The 20,722-nt window shown below is 45.3% G+C and overlaps 2 protein-coding genes across 3 annotated transcripts in view; one reads left to right on the top strand and one right to left on the bottom strand.

Annotated features, from left to right (window-relative positions):
* Positions 1–3,706, top strand: part of FAN1 (FANCD2 and FANCI associated nuclease 1) — a 32,477-nt gene extending 28,771 nt beyond the window's left edge. For both annotated transcript variants that reach the window (XM_021680638.2, XM_021680637.2), the window contains 2 exons: positions 100–228; positions 3,420–3,706. In XM_021680638.2, the coding sequence (XP_021536313.1) occupies positions 100–228; positions 3,420–3,507 (217 nt within the window). In that variant the 3' untranslated portion in view covers positions 3,508–3,706. The remainder of the gene's footprint in view (positions 1–99; positions 229–3,419) is intronic.
* Positions 3,707–5,039: 1,333 nt separating this feature from the next.
* The window catches only part of MTMR10 (myotubularin related protein 10), a 57,363-nt gene continuing 41,680 nt past the window's right edge, over positions 5,040–20,722 (bottom strand). Inside the window, exons 7-15 of the mRNA XM_044918301.1 lie at positions 20,516–20,603; positions 20,346–20,434; positions 18,330–18,460; positions 17,039–17,108; positions 16,084–16,154; positions 13,260–13,429; positions 11,986–12,156; positions 8,206–8,388; positions 5,040–7,621 (exon numbers count right to left, since the gene is read on the bottom strand). Coding sequence (XP_044774236.1) covers positions 7,025–7,621; positions 8,206–8,388; positions 11,986–12,156; positions 13,260–13,429; positions 16,084–16,154; positions 17,039–17,108; positions 18,330–18,460; positions 20,346–20,434; positions 20,516–20,603 — 1,570 coding nt within the window. The 3' untranslated portion in view covers positions 5,040–7,024. The remainder of the gene's footprint in view (positions 7,622–8,205; positions 8,389–11,985; positions 12,157–13,259; positions 13,430–16,083; positions 16,155–17,038; positions 17,109–18,329; positions 18,461–20,345; positions 20,435–20,515; positions 20,604–20,722) is intronic.

Raw genomic sequence — 20,722 nt, 5'->3', positions numbered from 1 at the left:
TTCTGTGGAATTACAGTTTTCTGCGTCTCGTGGCCAGTGAAAGTATTGCAGGATCTCTGTCGTAAGACATGGCTAACCAGCCCTGTGTTTTGGGTTCAGGATCTCGTTTCCTGCTTGGGCGGCCCCATCCTCAGCGGTGTGTGCCGGCGCCTGGCTGTGGACTTCCGACACTGCCGAGGGGGCCTCCCTGACCTGGTGGTGTGGGACTCCCGGAGTCGTCGCTGTAAGGTCAGTTGCGCCACAATGGAAAGTTTCATTAGCAACTTAATCAAAGGCTCCGATCCAGGCATTTCTTGCGTGATTGTTGGCTGTGGGACCGAGGGCCATGGTTCCCCAGTGGCTATTGGCGGGGGCCTCCTCCGCAGCCCCTGGTGTGGGGGCCTCTCCTTTCCGCCATGCAGCGCGCCACTTGGCGGCTCATTCATCAGAGCAGGCTCGGAGAAGAGCCAGAGTGTGAGCAAGACGGAAGTCGGGCTCCTATGACCTGATCGCGGAGGGGACGTTCCATCACTTTGGCCGTATTATTCTGTTAGAAGCAAGTCACAGATTCCAGTGCGCGCCCCCCGCCCCCACCCCCCCTGGCAAGGGATGGGATTCTGCAGGTGTGAACACCAGGAGGCTGAGATGACAGGAAGCCGTTCTCTAAGCTCCCCAGGAGTTAGCTCCTCATCATGTGTTCTCGGCTCAGGGCCACCTTGCCTCACCCTGGTGTTCCCCTGCTGCCCATCCCAGGTTGGTTTGTATTACTGAGTTCTGAGATTAAAAAAAAATTCTGGATACAAGCCCTGTATCAAATATATTTCATCCCAGGCTGTGGCTTGTCTTTTCATTCTCATAATAGTGTCTTTGGAAGAGCAGAAATTTTTATTTTGGCCAAGTCCCAACTTCTCTGTTCTTTAATGGATCATACTTTTGGGGTCATGGGACATCTCGGACTGGAACTGTGGATTTGTGTATTTCTCCTTGCAGTTCTATCCAGTTTGCTTCATATATTTTGAAGCTCTGTGATTAGATGTATAAACTTGAAGGCCTGTCACATCCTCTTGATGAGTTGATCTCTTCATCATTGTGAAATGACCCTCCTTTATTTCTGGTAGTGTTCTCCACTCTGAAATCAACTGATATTAATAAATAGCCACTCCAGCTTTCTTTTGATTAGTGCTAACAGGACATATCTTTTTCTCTTACTTTTAACTTATTTCATCTTTAATGGGTTTCTTGTAGGCAGCATTATAGCTGGGTCTGACTTTTTAATTCAGTTTGACAACCTCTTGCCATTTAATTAGGTTTTTGGACCATTTACATTTGATGTGCTTATTAATGACTGGCTTTAAAGCTACCATCTTGATACTTGTTTTCTGTTTGTCTCAGCTCTCTTGTTCTCCTTTTCTCACCTTTTTCTACCTTTTTTTTTTTTAAAGATTGTATTCTAGTCCTTTGTTGACTTGTTAGCTATAATTGTTGTAAGTGGTTGCTCCAGTGTAGATCTTAAGCTTCCTGTCTTTCAAGTGATGTTATGCTATTACATGTATAGTATAAAAAACATGTTTTTATATCTCCTCTCTTGGCCTTTGTACTGTTCATACATCATTTTTCTGTATGTTCTAAATTCTACATTTTTTTGCTTTCTACAGTTGATTTAAGAATCTTTATAATTACTCACATAGATAGAAATTAGTTTTCCTCCCCTAGGTACAAATTTTTTTTTTTTCCCCCAAAGATTGATTGGTTTGAGAGAGAGAGAACACAGGCAGCGGGAGAGGTAGAGGAAGAGGGAGAGGGAGGGAGAGAATCCTCAAGCCTCTGCTGAGCCCGGAGCCCGATGCAGGGCCTGATCCCAGGACCCTGAGATCATGACCTGAGCCGAAATCAAGAGTCGGATGCTCAACTGACTGAGCCATCCAGGCCTCCCCCTAGATAGAAATTCTTACTGCTTGTTATTCCTTTGTAAAGATCCAGATTTCCACGTACTGTAGTCCTCCTGCTTAAAGAATTTAACACTTCTTGAAATGGAGGCCTGCTAGTAATGAATAATTTAGGTTTTCTATGTCTAAGTCTTCATTTCATCTTTGCTTTTGAAAGGTATTTTCTCTGAGGAAAAAATTCTATGTTGATAGTTTTTTCCTTTCAGTAATTTGAAATACTGGTCCATTGTCCTCTAGCTTGCATTGTTTTTTAATGATAAATGTGTAGTCTTTCCCTTTAGGCTTTAAAAAATTCTAGCTGCTTTTAGAATATTCCCTTTATCACCAGTTATGCAACTTCATTATGTTTCTTTGTGTAGTGTTATGTTTCTGTGCCTGGGGTTCATTGATCTTTGGATTTGTAGTTTCTATCAAATTTGGAAAATCTGGATAGTTTTTATTGCCATTTTGAAGTTCAGTAATCTGCAGTGAATAAAACTGACACAGTTCCTGCCTTCATGGAGCTGATACGTAATGAACAGTTTTGTCTTCTGATAAATGCCGTGGAGGAAGTGCATAGAAGAACCCTGCTTTGAGATGTGCTGGACATCTAGGAGGGGGATTTAAGCTGAGCATTGAAGGGTAAGAAGTCAGACATGTGAAGAACAGGAAGAAGTGTCCTGGGCAGAGGGAACAGCAAGCGTATGGAAGGGCCCTTCGGTTGGGAAGAGGTTGGTCTTTCTCAGGAACTTTGGAGTGGTTGGCAGGGTCCAGATGATAGTTTTGTAAGTCATGGCAAAAGTTTGGATTTAACTGCAAATATAACAGAAAGTAAGCTCTGTGATTAGAAAGTAAATAATTTCTAAGCAGGGGAGCAACAATCTAGTGCATGCTTTAAAACTATTTTTCAACTGTATATTCAGAAACAATGTAGTAAATCTCTGAAGAACTGCCTACTGTCTACAGAATAATTCTCAAGTGAACTTCATACATGTATCTTTGTTTTATATATGTAAGTAGAGCAGTGTCAGTGAAAACTACTATAGCATACTTGGCTATTCTGTTTCAGTAAGATACTAAATAACTTTTTTTGTTTTTTTTTTTAAATTTTTAAAATTTATTTATTCATGAACGTCAGAGAGAGAGGCAGAGGCAGAGGGAGAGAAGCAGGCTCCCCGCCTAGCAGGGAGCCCGATGCGGGACTCGATCCCAGGACCCCGGGATCATGACCTGAGCTGAAGGCAGACGCTTAACCATCTGAGCCACCCAGGCGCCCCTGTTTTGTTTTTTTTTAAGATTTTATTTATTTTTATTTGAGAGAGAGAGAATGAGAGAGAGGGAGTACATGAGAGGGGGGAGGGTCAGAGGGAGAAGCAGACTCCCTGCTGAGCAGGGAGCCCAATGCGGGACTCGATCCAGGGACTCCAGGATCATGACCTGAGCCGAAGGCAGTTGCTTAACCAACTGAGCCACCCAGGCGCCCACTAAATAACTTTTTTAAAACTTACATTCCAGCTGGTGGAAGTTAAAGGCCCCAGTGATCGTCTTTCACATAAGCAAATGCTCTGGTTGGATGAACTGCAGAAGTTGGGGGCCGACGTAGAAGTCTGCCACGTGGTTGCTGTTGGAGCTAAGAGCAAAAACCTCACCTAAGAGCTGTCGAGTTGGGGGTGTCTGGTGACACATGGATTGATTTTCAAAAGCATAAAGCATCATTACATTTTATTTAACTTTGTTATGTCAGTAATAAACCTGAGAGTTTAAGACTCATCATTGTACAGTGTCTGTGTGTCATAAAACTTGGTCTTGGCTTGAATGTACTCATTGATTCCACATAGCAGGTAATGAACTTTCTAGAAGGTTATAAACTTGGTGGCCATTTTAGGAAAGGGATGCATCTATGTTACTAAGCTACACTTGCAAAACAGCTGGAAAAAATCCAAACAAATGGGATGTTTCACAGCTTTTGGTCTTTTATAAAAGTAGCATACCCAATGTCTCTAGTTTAGTATACTGGAGAGACCTGTATTTAAGGTTTTCTATAGTGCCCAGATATACTCAGCTGTTAAACATTCTTGTTTTATGATTATCTAAGAAGGGCACAAACAGATGAAATTCATTCTCTGGGAATTAAAAATAAATTCTCATTAAATTCCTTACCTTTCAGCTTGCTCTTACTAATTGGGCCTAGATCATCAAAGGAATGAACAGTCTTTATCAAAAGCAACTGTCCCTCCCTCATGACCAGAGGGGCAATTTTCTGTACAGACGGTGTAACTGCAACAGGGCTGTTCGTAAGAGCCCTAGGCTGAGGAAGGTATACGGTAGGAAGGCAACTAACCAGAACTATAGGACCAAGAGTCCGGGATGGGGACCCCAGTCCCCACAGACTGGTTCGGAGACCTTCTTAGGGAAATGTTACTCCCCAGCTTGGTGATTTACTGAACGGAAGGACAGGTTAGGGCATGGTCCATTAATACCCACGTGGCCTTAACTACAGCCAGTTCTGAATCGATGTTAAAAATGTTACCGATCACTGTCTTGCTTTCGAGCAGGCAAAAAAACCTGAGTGGATGACACCCACACAAGTAGAGTTGGAAGAAGACGCCTTCGCTTCTTGAATCACTACGTTCTTGTAGATGATCTCATATTGATAACAACTACAACCACCAAGTTCTGTGGGAGTTTTATTTAGCAGTCAAAATTTCCCTCACAGTCATCACTGTTGAACAGGCTCTCTCATCTTCCTGCTCATCCTACTTTAACTGAAGTCCATCAATTTTAGGCACAAAGGTTTTTAGTTTTCTCTCAAAATCAAGTTCTAACTACTTGAGGTTACGGCTACGGCAAGCAGGTTTCGTTGAAGGTATGCTGACTGATTTTCCCCATTAGCACAAATTAATACACTTTTCTTAAAGTTAAGACATTTTTGGTTTTAGAACCGGTTTCCATCATAAAATAACAGTAAGACATTGTACATCTTTCACCAGTACTAGGAGTCCCAAGCTGTCGGGCCTGTGCGGCACAAACCTGGCTCGCAGGGCAGCGGGGCCGGAGCGGGAGGCGCTCTCCGGTGTGGCTTCGGCTCCCGCACGCAGGCCTTCGCTTGTGCCCGCACCCCCCCCCCGGGCCAGCAGGGGTGCCGGCAGCCTTACGATGGCTACGACTTGACGCCGTTACAGCTGTACATCATGTTATGCGCGGTAACCTGCGGCACGGTAATCATGATACAACTGTCCAGCGAAAATAAAACGAAAAACCGTATTTTACTACGTTTGATTATCATACAAAAATATGCACATTTTCTATTTTAAAACAGTATTGATAGTACCTAATCTCCTTTAAACTTGTAAATTAACAAAAAAATTGCTCAAGGAGTTGAGATAAATGTGTGAGGAAAGAGAAGTATAAAGATACAAATGCTCAACAATCCCTCTCCAAAACCCCCCAGTTTAGAATAATTTGTAATAATAAAAAGGCAGCTTAATCAAAAAGGGAGAATTATGACACTTTCTGTGGCAGGATACGCTGTGGGATTTTAAGGGGCCTGGGACTGGTTTCCAATCAGGGACTATAAAACGTTTAGTAGTAACAGTGCTACTGAGAAAAGCCCCGACTTTCTAGGCCTAGGTTGGCAAAAACACTGGGCTAATCCACAGATGAATTTCCGAAGACATTTTATGAAAACTTCTGTCCTCAAAGTCCAGAGACATCAATCTTAAAAAGGCGAATAATTCAAACAGAAACAGCTATTCATTACACGGGACAGTAAAACACTGCTCTGAAAAAACTTGTTTTAGAAAAGATTAACCACTTCACTGCAAAACTTCTGTAAAGCTTAAGACGGCAGTTTAATGAAGAAACTCTAAGTAACAGCCCAATTTGAAAACATCCACCTGTCAACAGGGCCTGGGAGTGCGCATCGGAGGGAGGGGTGAAGGCCACTGCCGTAAGGAGCCCGCGGCGCTCGCTCGCTTCCGGTCCCACGGGGTGACCCCCACACACCTGTGTGCGCGCTTCTCCCTCTCCGCATGGCTGGCAGAGGCCGGGGGGCGGGGGGCTTCTCTCCACACGGAAATGGCGGTCTTTTGAGAGAAGTGCACTGTCGTTTGCCCTGTTGGCTCTACGGCGCTGCCAGGCACTTCGTCGGGGGGAGGAGGGCCTTCCGCACAGGCGAGCGGACTCACGGCCGCCTTAGTGATCTCCGCGACCGCCCACCACCCTGGGCATAGACGGCGACGCCCCAAACGCCCGGGAGCCAGCCGGCTCTTTCTGCGGGAGGGTTTCGGCGGACAGCACTCTCCCCGGCTGCGGTCCCACCAACGCGGACCTCCCCTCACGCCCGCTTGTCCTCGCTGACTCTCAGAGGGAAGGCAATGTGCTTTGGGGGACTCCTGGCTACCGGCAGGAAGCTCCGAGGTGAAAAGCCTGTTTCCAATATGCAGGCTTTTAACACCCTTATTTTAAAAACTGCAACTGTGGTTTACTTTGTGTTAATGCGTACCTTAATTAATATTAATGTCAAAGGCACTTCTAAGTTGGTATTATCTACAGCGAATGCTTTCGAAGTCAACCGTGCATATTAGTCCTATGAAGGTGAAAGCAAACTCAGGATTTTAAAACACAGTGACCTATGGTCCCAAACAAGGTGATCTACAATAAATTATGGCCTTGGAAATACTAAGCCCTCAGGTGATCGCAGAGAACGGACAGTGACCGGACAGTGACCGGAAAAAATCTATGAATACCTCCTAACGCCTGTGGGGGGTGCTTACCGGATGCATCTTGAAAATCTACTACACACTAATTTCCTAACTTTCCTGTTAACTGGTTTGCTCACAGTAGTAAGAGTGGGGGAAGGTCTGCCTCCAGATCACCTACAACTGGGCCAGACCTGCAATGGCAAAAAGAGGCCATCAAAAAGAGAAGTTCCGCCTGTTTCTAAAAAAAAAAAAAAATTACGAAGGAAGCCTAATTCAACAGGTTTCCAAATATTAGTGCAAATTTCCTCTGTTATTCTGACATAGAAAATTCTTAGAGCCTCAAATGCCTAGGTTAGCAATTTTAATTCAGAGGAGAAGTCTGTGGCTTCCCTCCAAACGTTCAGCAAATAGGACCCTTCAGTCTTCATTTACTAGTGTCTCAGTAGATAACCATATTTTGGCCCCACTTAAAAATTTGCTTAGTGGCGTTCCCGAAATGCTTCGCCTGCACAGGTTGCCTACGGGGGAGAAGGGAAAGGAGGAGGAGAGGAAGTCCGGCGTCCCCGAGGCGTCGTGCGGGCCGTCGGCCCGGAAGTACATCCTGCTCTTGTCCAGCCCCGGAGAGCAGGCTTGCGGGGGGCCGGCCCGGGGCTGCCGCAGCGTCCTGCTGAGCGCGTCCACCTCGTCGGCCAGCACCGAGAGCTTGTGAAAGGCAGTGATGAAGCCGCCGAGCTTGATCTGCGCCTCCGGCAGCCAGCGGAAGTAGCAGAGTTTCCAGAGCTTCACGCGCGGCCCGGACACGTGCGGCAGAAGGACGCCGTGCAGGTCGGCCGGTCTGGAGCACCACTCGGTGAAGTAGCGCTCCAGCCCGCTCTGCCGGCTGTCGGGGTGCTGAGGGGGCTCGGGCTTTGCTGGTAGGATTAACGAATTTCTCCTGGGGACTAAGTCTTGGTCGCCGAGGACGCCGTTCTTGAAGGCAGCCGGCATTCCTCTCAGCGTGGAGCTGTAGCTTTTCTGGGGGGATAGAGAGTTCAGCATTACCTCTCCGGGGCGCCCCGTTCTGGGAAGACAGTAAAGGGGCAGCGGCAAAGGGAAGCCTGGCGCTATGAAAAACGGAACTCTTTGTCCCTTCCCTTGTGATGCTCCTCCCAGTCCTCGTCCCCTGCAGTTCCAGCCTCTAGGACCGGACTCCGGCTGTTAGCTCTCGCCTGCGTCGGGTGCGAACCGGATCCCTACTGTTCAGTGATTCGCTTAAGTGCAAATTTCTAAGACTTCTCGGTTAGGAAAAAATGTACACCTGGCTCCTCCTAGAAAGAACAGGCGAGGGGATAGGGTTTCAGGAATGGGGCCTCCCAGGCTCCGAGCTCCTATCGGCCAAATCCTAGAGGCTGAGCGAGCTCTGCGGGCCTCAGGCACCAAGAAGAAAAGGCAGGGCAGGGTCATTTCTGTTACAAAGCGAATGATCCCTCAAAATCTGCACCGGCAGCGCTGTCAAGGGAAATGACCTGGCTCTTAATACTCAGTGTTCTGAAAACACGCCTTGTGTACGGTGTGAGCAGATACCAGGTTTTCAGCGTCAGTGCGTTTGTGTACTTTACCTTTGTCCGTTTGAAAGATTTCACAGAACCGTTCTGGACGCAGGGCGTGCTCTTCCCGATGTACAAGGGGTTATGGAAAAGGGTGCGGTCCTTTGCTGTGAACTGGAGAGACCAGTCCCAAACCGAGGGGAATTTTAGACCCTTTTCATCACCCAACTGGATATTCTTGCTGATAGCAAATTCCTGCAAAACAAAATATTTGAACATCTGTGAAAAGATACCAAATGAAAAGAGTTTAAGTACATTCCTTTTTTGGGACAAGCCATTCATCACTATTTAAGTTGCATTTTCTGGACCGCAGCAACTCTAGCCCCCGAGAGCAGCATGTTTTGCTTTGAAAGAAGAGACATTCTCGGCACCACGATCAGAAAGACACGCCGCACGCTGTGTGAGCGAGGAGAGGGCGTTTTCTTCTGGAAGCCACCAAGGAAGCTGGGCCCTCCAAGCAATGAGTACGTCATTACAACGCAGTTACTTCTATACTTGGCGCATTTTACTTTCTGAGCACATGATCGATCGCACACTTATGCATTTACCCGCAGGGCATAAAACATGGCGAACGGACATGCAGGACAATCTGCAGATGGCAATCACTGCCGTCCATTTTACCCCGTTTTTCCAAGTGGACAGCCACCCTTCACTTACCCAGTGACCTTCGGTATCTGAACCACAGCCCAGGGGCACAGAGGAGGGAATCCGCCCCCCACCGTGCACAGTCCTGGCGTCTGGCCAAGCCCACGAAGACCATGCTCGGGGGCCGGGCCCCCTGCTCCCCGGAGCCCCCCTCCAGCCCGCTCTGGGCTCAGGCGGCCCGGTGAGCCAGTGGCACAACACTGCGGGGTGACAGCCCACCGCTTCCGCGGGGAGGAGGTGAGGAGCATCTCAAACCATGACCCTCATCTCGGCGAGTGACACAAGCAGGTATATGCAGATTATTAGCTCTCCGGAGGAGATCTCTCAAGGTACCGACTTTGTGGATGGTGGGAGATGATGGGTTCTTATTTCCTGCTTTGTACCTTTCAGTATTCTCCAAAAAAAACAAGAATTTCTTTGGAAATTAGAAAAAAAGGCAAAGACTGTCATCAGAAAAGCAGCGCTGCAGTGAGGCGGCCGGCTCCCCGCCACAGGCTGGGGACCAGCAGGGAACAGGGAAGCTAGCCAACAGCACAGGGCAGTTTACAACACTGTCTACTCCAAATGAGTAAAACTGAACTCATTAAGCACGAAATATATTAAAAAAAATTTTTTTTAGTTATTTGAGATTTCATCATATATGTGCATGTAGAAACCACCCATTTGCTTAAAAAAAAAAAGTATTAAGACCTGAAATCTAGTAAAACAAAAACCCCGAACTATTTTAATGGCCCTTAGGAAAATATATAGAAATCAGTTACCTTTTTGTTTTGTTTTTAAATGTGAAAACTAAAAATATCTCCAAGGAAGAAGATCAGATTTTCCACGAACAGTACCTGACCATGAGTATCTAAGGTGGCCTCAGAATGGAGGAAAGAAGGAAACGTCTTTGTGGCAGGGACTGAGAACAGTGGTCATGCTAAAAATCAGGACAGTTTCTCAGGGAGGGCAGGGGAGGCACCGACGGCCTCCAGTCTGGCTGTTACACCAAATCATGAATATGAAGTGCCGAGGGAGGGAGGCATCCAATGTTAGTACTTGCCAGAAAAAGCTTTTGAAAAAAGCCAAGTTAAAAAAATACAACACTGGAACACAGACCAGGAAAAACAGATGATACACTTTAAAAAAATATTTGTTAACTTTTATCCCTGTAGAGAAATCTATTTGTAAACATACGTCGGCACATCCAGAATCCAGCCAAGAAGCGGGGTGAGGAGTGAGTGTCCCTAGGAGGCCAACCTGGGCTTCACAGAGACCCGCACCCCGCAACGCCCACCCAAGGCACTGTGGTCACTGGGACCGCCAGGCTGATGGACTGGCATTTTACATCTAAGGTTTTATGTCCAACAAGGCTGTTTGATTTCCTAGCCTCGTGTACATTCTGAAGGCTCAAATGGTGTGTGCGTGTGTGTGCGTGCGCACGCATCCCTGGGTGCAAGCACGGGTGTGCTCGAGGGGCAGCGCAGGGAGAGGAGGCGAGCACCGCCATGCGCAGTACTGCCCACAGCACAGCAAGGGGCCGAACACTGAGGCAGCTCAGTGGACGAGAAATGAAAAGGAGCAACCCGCAGACCACTTAGTTTAGGAACAAAGTTTCCCACACTTCAGGAGCCCAAGCCCACCGCTGGTCTCAGCACGGGACTGGGATAGGTTACGTTCTTCTAGGGAAGCAGAGAATATATTTTATGAAAATCTCCTTCCCGAACTCTCCAACCTAAAATAAACACCCTATGACAGTGTTGAGTTTCTCCGACCCTGAGCCCCTGGAGAGCATGGCTGAGACACGGCTCACCTACTCTGAGGTCGGACCTGCTCCCTCATGTCTCCTGTCTCCTGCCTTCGTAACAAGCCCCCAGGTCCCCTCCTTTACTTTGGGATGTTCCTCACTAATAAGGTTCCTCCTATTGCAACAGCCTGAATGAAATCACCTCCTTAAATGTCCAGTGCACTTTGTCTTTCATATCCACATCTAGAACGATTCATTTCTTTAGGAAATAGTGTAGCATAATGCTTCACAGTTTACAAAATGTCTTCAATTCACAGACTGAGGCCAAAGGTAATACTGTTAGTTTGGTGGATCCATTTTTACAGCTGAGGAACCTGGGCTCACCATTCTCCCAGACCTTGGGCGGGACTCAGGTTAATCCAGGTCACATCGCCTGGACGAGGGCCTTACCGCCAAGGCTGAGGACCCCACAGCTCCCTGTGAAGGCAACCCCCTTCTTAGAAAGTCTTCCTAGAGGCCCACAAGAGCTGCCCTTTCTGTTTCTCTCAATGGTTATCGCGGCGTTTACCAGCTATTCCCATTGTTGGTTCAAATGTGGGTGAGCCAGAACCTGTAGTTCCAGAAGGTTCTACCAGTGGCAATTGGAAGTTATTCTCAAGTTTGGCTTGAGACCCTCCTAAGCCATGATTCTTCCTCTAGGTCAATGAAATGTGACTAGAAACTGATAATCCTACCCCAAAGGGACGGTGTATGGCAGGTGGGACAGATTCTGAGATTACTGGGTAAGCCAGCACCCACTGAGAATCCGTCTAGCACCACGGCTACCCTTCATCTCCGACAGTCCTTCTCCACAGAACTCTTAAAGAAAATAATCCTGCTTTGTACAGCTTTTATTCTAGGAAATAAAAGTCCTCTAACAGGACCTTTTCAATTATCCACCCAGACAGCCCAAATGTGAAAACATAAATATAAAAGCACAACATTTACGGTGGTTAAAATAATTTACATCTTTAAAAACTGGTTATTTTTTTTTTAATTGTTACATATCACATTTTCTTTTTCTTTCTTTCTCTCTTTTTTTTAAGTAGGCTCCACATCCAACAAGGGGCTTGAACTCCTGACCCTGAGATTAAGAGCTGCATGCTCTACCGACTTAGCCAGCCCGGCGCCCCTAAAAACTGGCTTATTATGAACAATATACATCAGAGAAAAATACCTGAAGTGCTCACTCATAAAAATGAAACAGGTTCCTAGATTTTTTATGTCTTTAAATAATTCATTCAGAAACTGCAGCTTAAAATGGTAGCTACGACAGTTTTTATTTACATAGTTTAAATATGCAGCTGAGTGTACTTTAATTCTACCTCAATAAAGCTGGGTAAGACAAACAGAGAAGTCGCTATCGCCACAACCTCGCTTACCGTGCTTTGTTTCACCCGCTGGTGAGGAGAGTTGAAGAGGAAGGTGCCGAAGAGGGAGATGCGGGTGCTGTCGTACAGCACTGCTAAGTACGTCTCCGAGAACTCGAAGGCCGCCGGGTACTGTTCCAGGAGCTGCCACGTGGCATCCAAGAACAGCAGAAATAAGGGACACTGGCAGACACAGACAGAAAATGGGAACATTTAATGCTGTCCTTCAGTTGTTCCCATTTATTTCCAAATTTATGGCTCATGTTAAGGAAGAGATTACTATGAAAATATCTCAGCTAAAACACTTGGCTCCTAACCTGAGCCAAGGATATGCAGACAGATTAAACACGGCTTATGTCAAAGCTCAGAAGTAGGTTCAACGGCCATGAACATCACAGCCCTTGCTTGCCAAAGAAGCCTATCAAGTTGAAACGGCAAAGTCAACAGGCAGGTGTCACTGTATGAATGGGGGACACTAAAAGATGTGATTAAGTCTGTCCTGGAAATAATTCTTTAGAACACAGAAAAAAAGAAACAATAATCCCAAAGCAAGAAACGACTTCTGTAATTCACTTCTGGTGGACCTGGTGCAGGCTCAGCAACCAGAAAACTCCCCAGAGTTTCAGGAAGCGGTTGGCATTAGCCTCTAGGTCACACGGTGGATCCCCAAGTACAGCAGCTGATGATCAATGACTGTATCTAGAAGTCCCAGCAATTTAAAAGTGAAGTAGTCACTGCTGAGATTTCCTCAGATGGTGCGGCTTGTTGTTAAACACGAGACCCTACGGAGACCCTACGAGTCAGACTGTGCTCTCTGAAACAACCACGTCCGGGAGAGGCTTGTTCACAGCTTTCTCACCTCTGCACCCACAGTGGCCACTACGCCCACAGCTGTTACAAAGATGTCCCTCGCCAACTTTCCATTCTCCACACATGTGCCCCATTTTAAGAAAATGTGATATTCCAAATCTGATTTTTCAAAATACCTTATGTGCTTGTTATCTGCTTTGCAGAAGAGATAATACAGATTTTTTAAGTAGTTTTCAACTTGGAGAAATGCAACAATTTTTTTTGAATTTTACCTATATAGTTACAGTCATCTTCGTAAGTGCATCTATTTGGAACCCAATGTTAGTCTTAGACTAAGCAGCTAAGGGGTACCAAATGCAGTATTTAAAAAGGCTCCTCGTCTCTTTACAGACAGAACACCTCTTCACATGATGACATGAGTTTTATCTTGTGCACACTTAAAGACTCCCTCCCAATGAGCATTACGATTCCGTTACCTCTTTCTCGGATCTCTTTAAGTGGTTGCATCTGTCTAGGAACTGATAACCGGCCATGACCCACTCCTTCTGGATCAGACTCTGAAATCCTGTAATTGTCCTAAAATGGGGATCCAGCATCACTTGAACAAGAGAAGCTACAATACAGCTCAAGTCTCTTCCCTCCTCCTCTGTCAAGAAAATGGAAAGAAAATGACTACTACATAGAAAAATGCTGAGAGAAAGGGTAAAGTGGATAATACAGTACTCTGTGCTTAGGCTCCTTCAAAATAATCCAAGTTTGGAAAGTTCACTGGATTCCAGCAACTCTAAAACACTACAGGCTTTCAGATCAATTAGTGTTTAATGGGAGATAGTCTTTTATACATGAATATTTTCCAGAAAATAGAGCACAGCCCTCACACTTTTTACATTTCAGTGGCTTGTGGTGGAACTCTTTCATGAGTCCATTCTACTTCTGTTTCCTAAGAATATTAAATATAATGTAATCTTTCTACTGGCAACTCCACATGGTGACTCCGAAGTGAATGAGGGGGATGGGACTGCCCACCATCATCTGAAACGGTGGCAAACATTTTCCTCCCATCTTTTATAGCTGGTGTCCTTTTCAATGATGCCAGTAAATATCCTGATATCAAAGCCAGCCAAAGAAATCAGAAAAAAACTCTCCACCAGTATCCCCTGTAATTAGATTATAAAATCATCAACAAAATATGAGCAAATCAAATTATTTATCTCATGAACACAAGAATTTATTCCAGGAATGCAAGGTTGGTTTAACATCTATCTAACAATCAAAGTAGTACTTCATATAAATAAAATAAATGATAGAAATAACATAATCATCTCATCAGATGCATAAAAATCATCTATGTGATATTCCGAGTTCATTCTGGATGAAAACTCTGAGCAAACTAGGAATATAGAAGGGTACTTCAACCTGGTAAGAGGAATCTATGAAAACCCACAACCAACATCATTCTTTAAGAATGGTAACTCCTAGAACTGAGCAATGCCACTTCTAAGCACCTCCCCACAAGAAAGAAACACGTATGTTCCCCATGAAGACTTTTACATGAATGTTCACAGCAGCATAATTCGTAATAGCCACAACACGGAAACAACCCCATGTCCATCAATAACTAAATGTATAAATAAAATGTGGTATTGACACAAACGACTACTACTCAGAAATAAAAAGAAACAAGATGCTGATACATGCTACATGAACGAACCTCAAAAACATGTATGTTAAATGAAAGCAAGAAGCAACAGATTACATACTATATGAGTCTGTTTATATGAGACATCCAGAAAGAGTGAATCTACAGAGACAGAAAGCAGATTAGTGGCTGTCTGGGGCTGGGACACAAGGAATCTTTTTTTTTTTTTTTAATTTTTTATTTATTTGCGAGAGAGAGAATGGGAGACAGAGAGCATGAGAGGGAGGAGGGTCAGAGGGAGAAGCAGACTCCCCGCTGAGCAGGGAGCCCGATGCGGGACTCGATCCCGGGACTCCAGGATCATGACCTGAGCCGAAGGCAGTCGCTTAACCAACTGAGCCACCCAGGCGCCCTTTTTTTAAGATTTTTTTATTTATTTGCGAGAGAGAGAATGAGAGACAGAGAGCATGAGAGGGAAGAGGGTCAGAGGGAGAAGCAGACTCCCTGCTGAGCAGGGAGCCCGATGTGGGACTCGATCCCAGGACTCCAGGATCATGACCTGAGCCGAAGGCAGTCGCTTAACCAACTGAGCCACCCAGGCACCCACAAGGAATCTTTTTGGCTGGACTCTGAACTCTACATGTACTCTGTATATTTACTAAAAATTATTGATTCCCACACTCAGAATGGGTGAATTTTACAATCTGTGAATTATACCTCAATAAGCTATTTTAAAAACAGGTTCTAAAGAAAGTGTTAGTAAAATGCAGCCTCGGTATCTCTTCTAAGCCTTTTGTATTATAACAAATGCTTCAAGAGATGTGCAAAGTAGGATTTTGCAATAGGATGAGAACACCCACTGGCTGAGAGGAGAGATTACTGGGTTGCTGAGCTCTGCATGCATTTGTGAATTAAATAACATTGATTGCATTGGTTAAGGATTACTTGAAATAGTGCATCACTATTCTTTTCTCCCCCTAAGGGTTTTAAATATCCTTTACTTTCCTCAAGTCAGTTAAATTTGACAGTTGGTAAAAATACTTCTGTAAGCTTCAGTAGCGTAGCATATTCATAAACTATGCAATGTGAATATATCACAAAATAAGGTAGTTCATGGTTTATGAAACTTTATCATCAGTAAGCTTAGAAATTCTCTTAGCGGTAAAGTTATTTCACATATAATTATCCTTTACTTAACTGAAATATTTTTATATTGCACGATTTACTCCTCCCTAAACATCAGACAAAATTCACATTAGCTATTCAACTCAATTTTTTGATACCAAACTATTTCTTTAGAGTCCAATCCAGTGTGATCCAAAGGCATATAAACTAAAATTTGTATGAATTTGAAACGTAGCAAGGTTAGAGAGAAAGGACGCTCTGCCAAGATTAACACTTTGTACGACTCCAGCGGAGCTGTGACCCGCCCTTCTCACACTACAGGACGGAAGGTTTAACACAGGGCAGAAAACTGGACTCCGTTCTAGCCTCCTGTCTGCAGCCGTTAGCAGGGCTGTCCTCGACGGAGGTGCGGAAGCTGTACTGTGTCTGGTGGCACTGTCGTCAGTAAGAGACGGCCAGGAGTCATGTGACTGACTAGAATGCGACAGTCACCAAGCTGCCTGGCGTGGTGACCAGTGTTTTCAGTAACGAATTACCTTGTAGGATGACGGAGAGATGTCGGCTTTCTAGAACGTACACGAGCTCTGCTGAATGTTTAAGGAATGCCCTGAAAAGAGAAATGGAAGAATACTATTAAAAAAATCAGATTTCCACTATAAATATTCCTTTCGAAGTACTTGAAATCAAACACACCTAATCTTTCTCTATATTGTATTCTCAATAACCTTTATGAATTTCATCAGTGTTTATGTGATTCTTCAACAGAGTACATTTTGATTTTTACATCAGGGAAGTTCATGAACCCTTTTATCAAAAGGGGGGTGATTTACATGACATTCTTGAAATCATAATCACAAAACACAGAGATGGAGCAGAGATCAGTGGTTGCCAAGCAGCGGGGGTGGCGATGCGACTCTGAAGGGGCAGCACGCAGGGCCCTGTGGTGACGGAGCAGTTCTCCATCGTGACTGCCGTGGTGGCTGCATGACCTGTATACGCAATAAAGATGCACGGAACGCCACACACACACACACACATACACACACACACGGAAACACGTACAAATGCGTGAAATCTGAGTAAGGTCTATATATTGTACGACTTGGGTTTTGTTTTGTTGTTTAAGATTTTTTTTTAAAGATTTTATTTGTTTGACAGAGAGACACAGCGAGAGCAGGAACACAAGCAGGGGGAGTGGGAGAGGGAGAAGCAGACTCCCCGCTGAGCAGGGAGCCCGATGCGGGGCTCGATCCCAGGACCCTGGGATCATGACCTGAGCCGAAGGCAGACGCTTAACCGACTGAGCCACCCAGGCGCCCCTGTCCCCCTTGGTTTTGATAGCATATTCTAGTTATGGAAGATGTTACCATTGGGAGCAGGTGGTGAGGAGTACATGGAGGGCTGTACTGTTTTTGTACCTCCTGGGAGTCTGTCATTATTTCAAAATAAAAAAAAGTTAAGGGGGAAAAAAAGGAAAGTAGTTGTACAAACCTTACATATTCTAACCACCGAGTATTTTCCAGTGAAGACAACCATTTTTCTTCAGTTTCTTCAAAAGGCTCTGCAATAAATATGCCAATTATATATACATACACACATACATATAACGTATGTATACACATGTTTAGGCTTTTTAAACAATTTGATGTGGTCACGTTTTAAGCGATACATGTCACAGATTTTCCATATTTAAAAGCTGGCTTTAAGAAAGTATTATGCATTTTCATTTAACAATATAAACATGAAGAGACATGTTATGACTCTATAAAAAACAAAACAAGGATTCCCCTGGGCCTTGGTTTCCTTCACTCTGGCTCTCAGGGAAATCCTCCTAAGAGCCAGTGGTTCCCGCTTTCCTGATGAGCCCATGCCTGGATTCTGGAGCCCCCACTCACAGCTTCCTGCCTGCAAGCCCTGCCCTCCCTGCTTCTCTCCCCCTCCCCTGCCGCCCGCATTGCCTCCCGCGCATGGTTTCCATGACCACGGCAGGAACGAGGGCACCTTCCCGGCAGGGCCTGCATGCCCTCCCCAGTCCTGCCTGGCCTGTCTCAAGGTGTCTCTCACCTCACGAACTCCAGGCTCTACTCACATTCCACTTATCAGACGGCTGATAATCATTCATGTCACTGTACTTTTTTAACAACCCCCCACCAGCTCTCCTTCCAGGCCAGCGCCCCCTCGTTGTTGCAGACCCGCCCCAGTGACCGCCTTTCCTGGCTCCCGGGTAACGGGAGGCTCTGGGTGCCCTTCAGGGAGGACTCACTTCTCACCAAAGATGCTTTTGTGTGAGTCACACCCACCCCGGGACACACTGAAAGCACCTGAGAAGCACCTGCTCAAACACATGATTAGAACTCCAAGGCCGCACAGATTACAACACGGCTGTCTGAAATCCGTGTCAAGTCCCGTATCTCAAAACGCAACTGTCTGCATTAAAATCTTAATATGTTTGTCCATAAGGTAGCTCGTCGTTCTCTTGGCACTTTTACAAAAGGATCCTACCACAACAGTTCATGCTTTGAAAGTGATTTCATTGGTTTCTTTCTTAACTCCAAAACAAAAAGCAGTTTAAACTTCATTTTCTGAGAGCTTCTGATATTGTCACATACAATAATTTGTACAGATATTTCAATGAGCCTCTACCTAAATATATTTATTTCTATATTTTCAAGGAATGTCACTTTTTCTGACATATCTCATGCAATGCTGTATCCCCAGCTCACTATATACATACATACATACACACACACACACACACACACACAAATAAAAATGAAATTACCATTAACGCATAGTTGCTTAAGTTTCACAAAAGCTGCCTGTATTTCGTGGATATTGGGCAAGGTCTTATCCAAATCTGATTTGTAAACATCACTTCTCTGTGGATGACTTTTAGTAATTGCATTACAAATCCTAATAAAGACAAAATCCTTGAGTCATTCATTCATGCCACACATATTTTTTGAAGATCTATTATGGGCTAAGGCACTACTCTAAGAGCTGGAGACAGATGAACAAGACCGGTGGGGCCTCTGCCCTCACGGGGCTTCCGAGCCTGGTGGTGGTGGGAGGGTAGATGAGAAAGTCACAGGCTGGCGTGAATGCCATGGTGGCACCACCGAGTGGAAGCAGGCTGGGAAGGCTTTTCTGTGAAAACAACACTGAAGCCAAAACCCAAATGCCTAGGAGCCATGCAAGATCTGTGGGTAAGTGTTCTAAACGCAGAGGGACAGTAAGGGCAAAGTCCTGTGGTGGACCCAAGCTTGGCTGTGCAGAAACCTAGAGAAGGCCAGTGGGGCTGAGCTGATGTGTCTAAGGAGAAAGGGCTGGAGAGAGCTTGGACAGCGCAGAGAACGTGTCTTACTTATGAAGGGTGGCACAGCTGGAAAAACAAAGGAATTAAAACAACTCGCACTTAATAAAGTTAAAAGACGAAACGTGCACTGGCTGTGAGGGTCCAGAATGAACTCTGGCCCAGCAGCGCCCCTGACACAACAGACAGGTCAGTTTCAACGTGACCGAGGTAAAAACTCTGTCAGAGATGACGTGAAGCCAGTCACCGTCCTTTCCAGAAACCTGAAGGCTCATTTGCGGGTCACTTGCCGGCTATTTGCTTCAGCAAACATGGCTTTCTTAGGTATGGCAGTGTGGAAAACACCCTAAGACCTGGCTCTACTCATAACAGGGTGTGATACACAATTTGAGGCTCTCTGAGCCAGTTTTCTAAGATCTGTTCCTTTGCTCCTCGTTTATAGAGTACTGAACAAGTATCTGATATGGCAGGTATTTCCTGAGTGCTGAATGAACAATGGCTGGGAGAAGGCGTGGTGCCTGTATGCTGGAGTCTGAGTTTGAACATCCTGAGTTTCAAGGGCCTTTGAGACTTCCACGGAAGATGTCCCATTAGAGAGATAAATTTGATGGTCACTAAAGCCACAGCCACAGATGGGCTTCTGTAGGAAGGAAATACAGACTGGGAAGCAGTGGCCTCAGACAGATTCTAGGTCATGTTTGCAGAGCCAGGGCTGCAGAGGGCACAGAGCGCCGGTGAGGAAGAGGGGCTGCAGGAGAGTGGGAAGGAGCAGGTGCCTAGGACTCAGCGCTTTAGGGACAGACAGACCAGCAGTGATGCCCGCTGACTGCCCAATGCCTATTGCTTTAACGACACGGAGATCACTGGTGACTTCAGCAGGCGATGCCAAACTTGTTTGTGGTAGCTAATTAAAACCACCATCTAAGCTACTGTGACTCTAAGACCTAAGACACACTGAACTAATAGAAAAGTCTGATTTATCCTGAAATATCTCAACTGGAAATCACTGCACTTTGGAAGTATGCTAAAGGCGACAGTTATAGCAAGATGTCAGCAATGTTAAGATCCTCCAGGGTCTTTTTTTTAAGGTTTTATTTATTTGAGAGAAAGAGAGACAGAGCAGGGGGACGGGTAGAGGGAGAGGGAGAAGCAGGCTCCCCACTGAGCAGGGAGCCCGACGTGAGGCTTGATCCCAGGACCCTGGGATCGTATCCCGAGCCGAAGGCAGACGCTTAACCGACTGAGCCACCCAGGTGTCCCGATCTTCCAGTGTCTTATAAGCCAAAGAGTTAAGTTATATTTAGTATAACTTAAATGTTAATTTTAATATATGTACATTTTTTTCAAAATGGTAATTCTTATATAGAATATATGGTGCTAACTAATAAAACTATGCCGTTTTCCAACTATTTTCAAGCAGTCAGGAGTTTACTCATTTATGACAACTAAAAATGTCCAAAGTAACAATGGCCATGTCTTGGTTACCTCTGGTCAATTTTCCTCTGTTGCAGCACGTCCTTTATGAGGGCCATTCGCACAAGAGCGCTGCCATTAGAGTGGCTCCAGCACCAGAGCTAGGAGGGAAGCAGAGCCTTTACTTGACTGGGAGAAGAAAAGGACATTGACGTGAATGAAACCCAACAGACATCACTTACTGGCATCCTTCTTCCAACAAAAGAATGGGAAAAGATCTTCAGGTCTTGGTCTGCTAAAGAACTTGGCACTACAAAGTATTCTGGAAGGCTGGAGAAGAAAAAGCAAACCGTTCCTGTGCTTTAGGCAGATAAGTGTGCTCTGCAGATCCCATATATACACATTTATCCCCATTTAATGTGTACCCTAATTGGCGGCCACATGGCATC

Source organism: Neomonachus schauinslandi, chromosome 9 (assembly GCF_002201575.2).
Source record: "Neomonachus schauinslandi chromosome 9, ASM220157v2, whole genome shotgun sequence".
Taxonomy (NCBI): Eukaryota; Metazoa; Chordata; class Mammalia; order Carnivora; family Phocidae; genus Neomonachus; species Neomonachus schauinslandi.
Note: the sequence above shows the minus strand (reverse complement) of the source record. Positions and strands in the feature narration are given on the sequence as shown.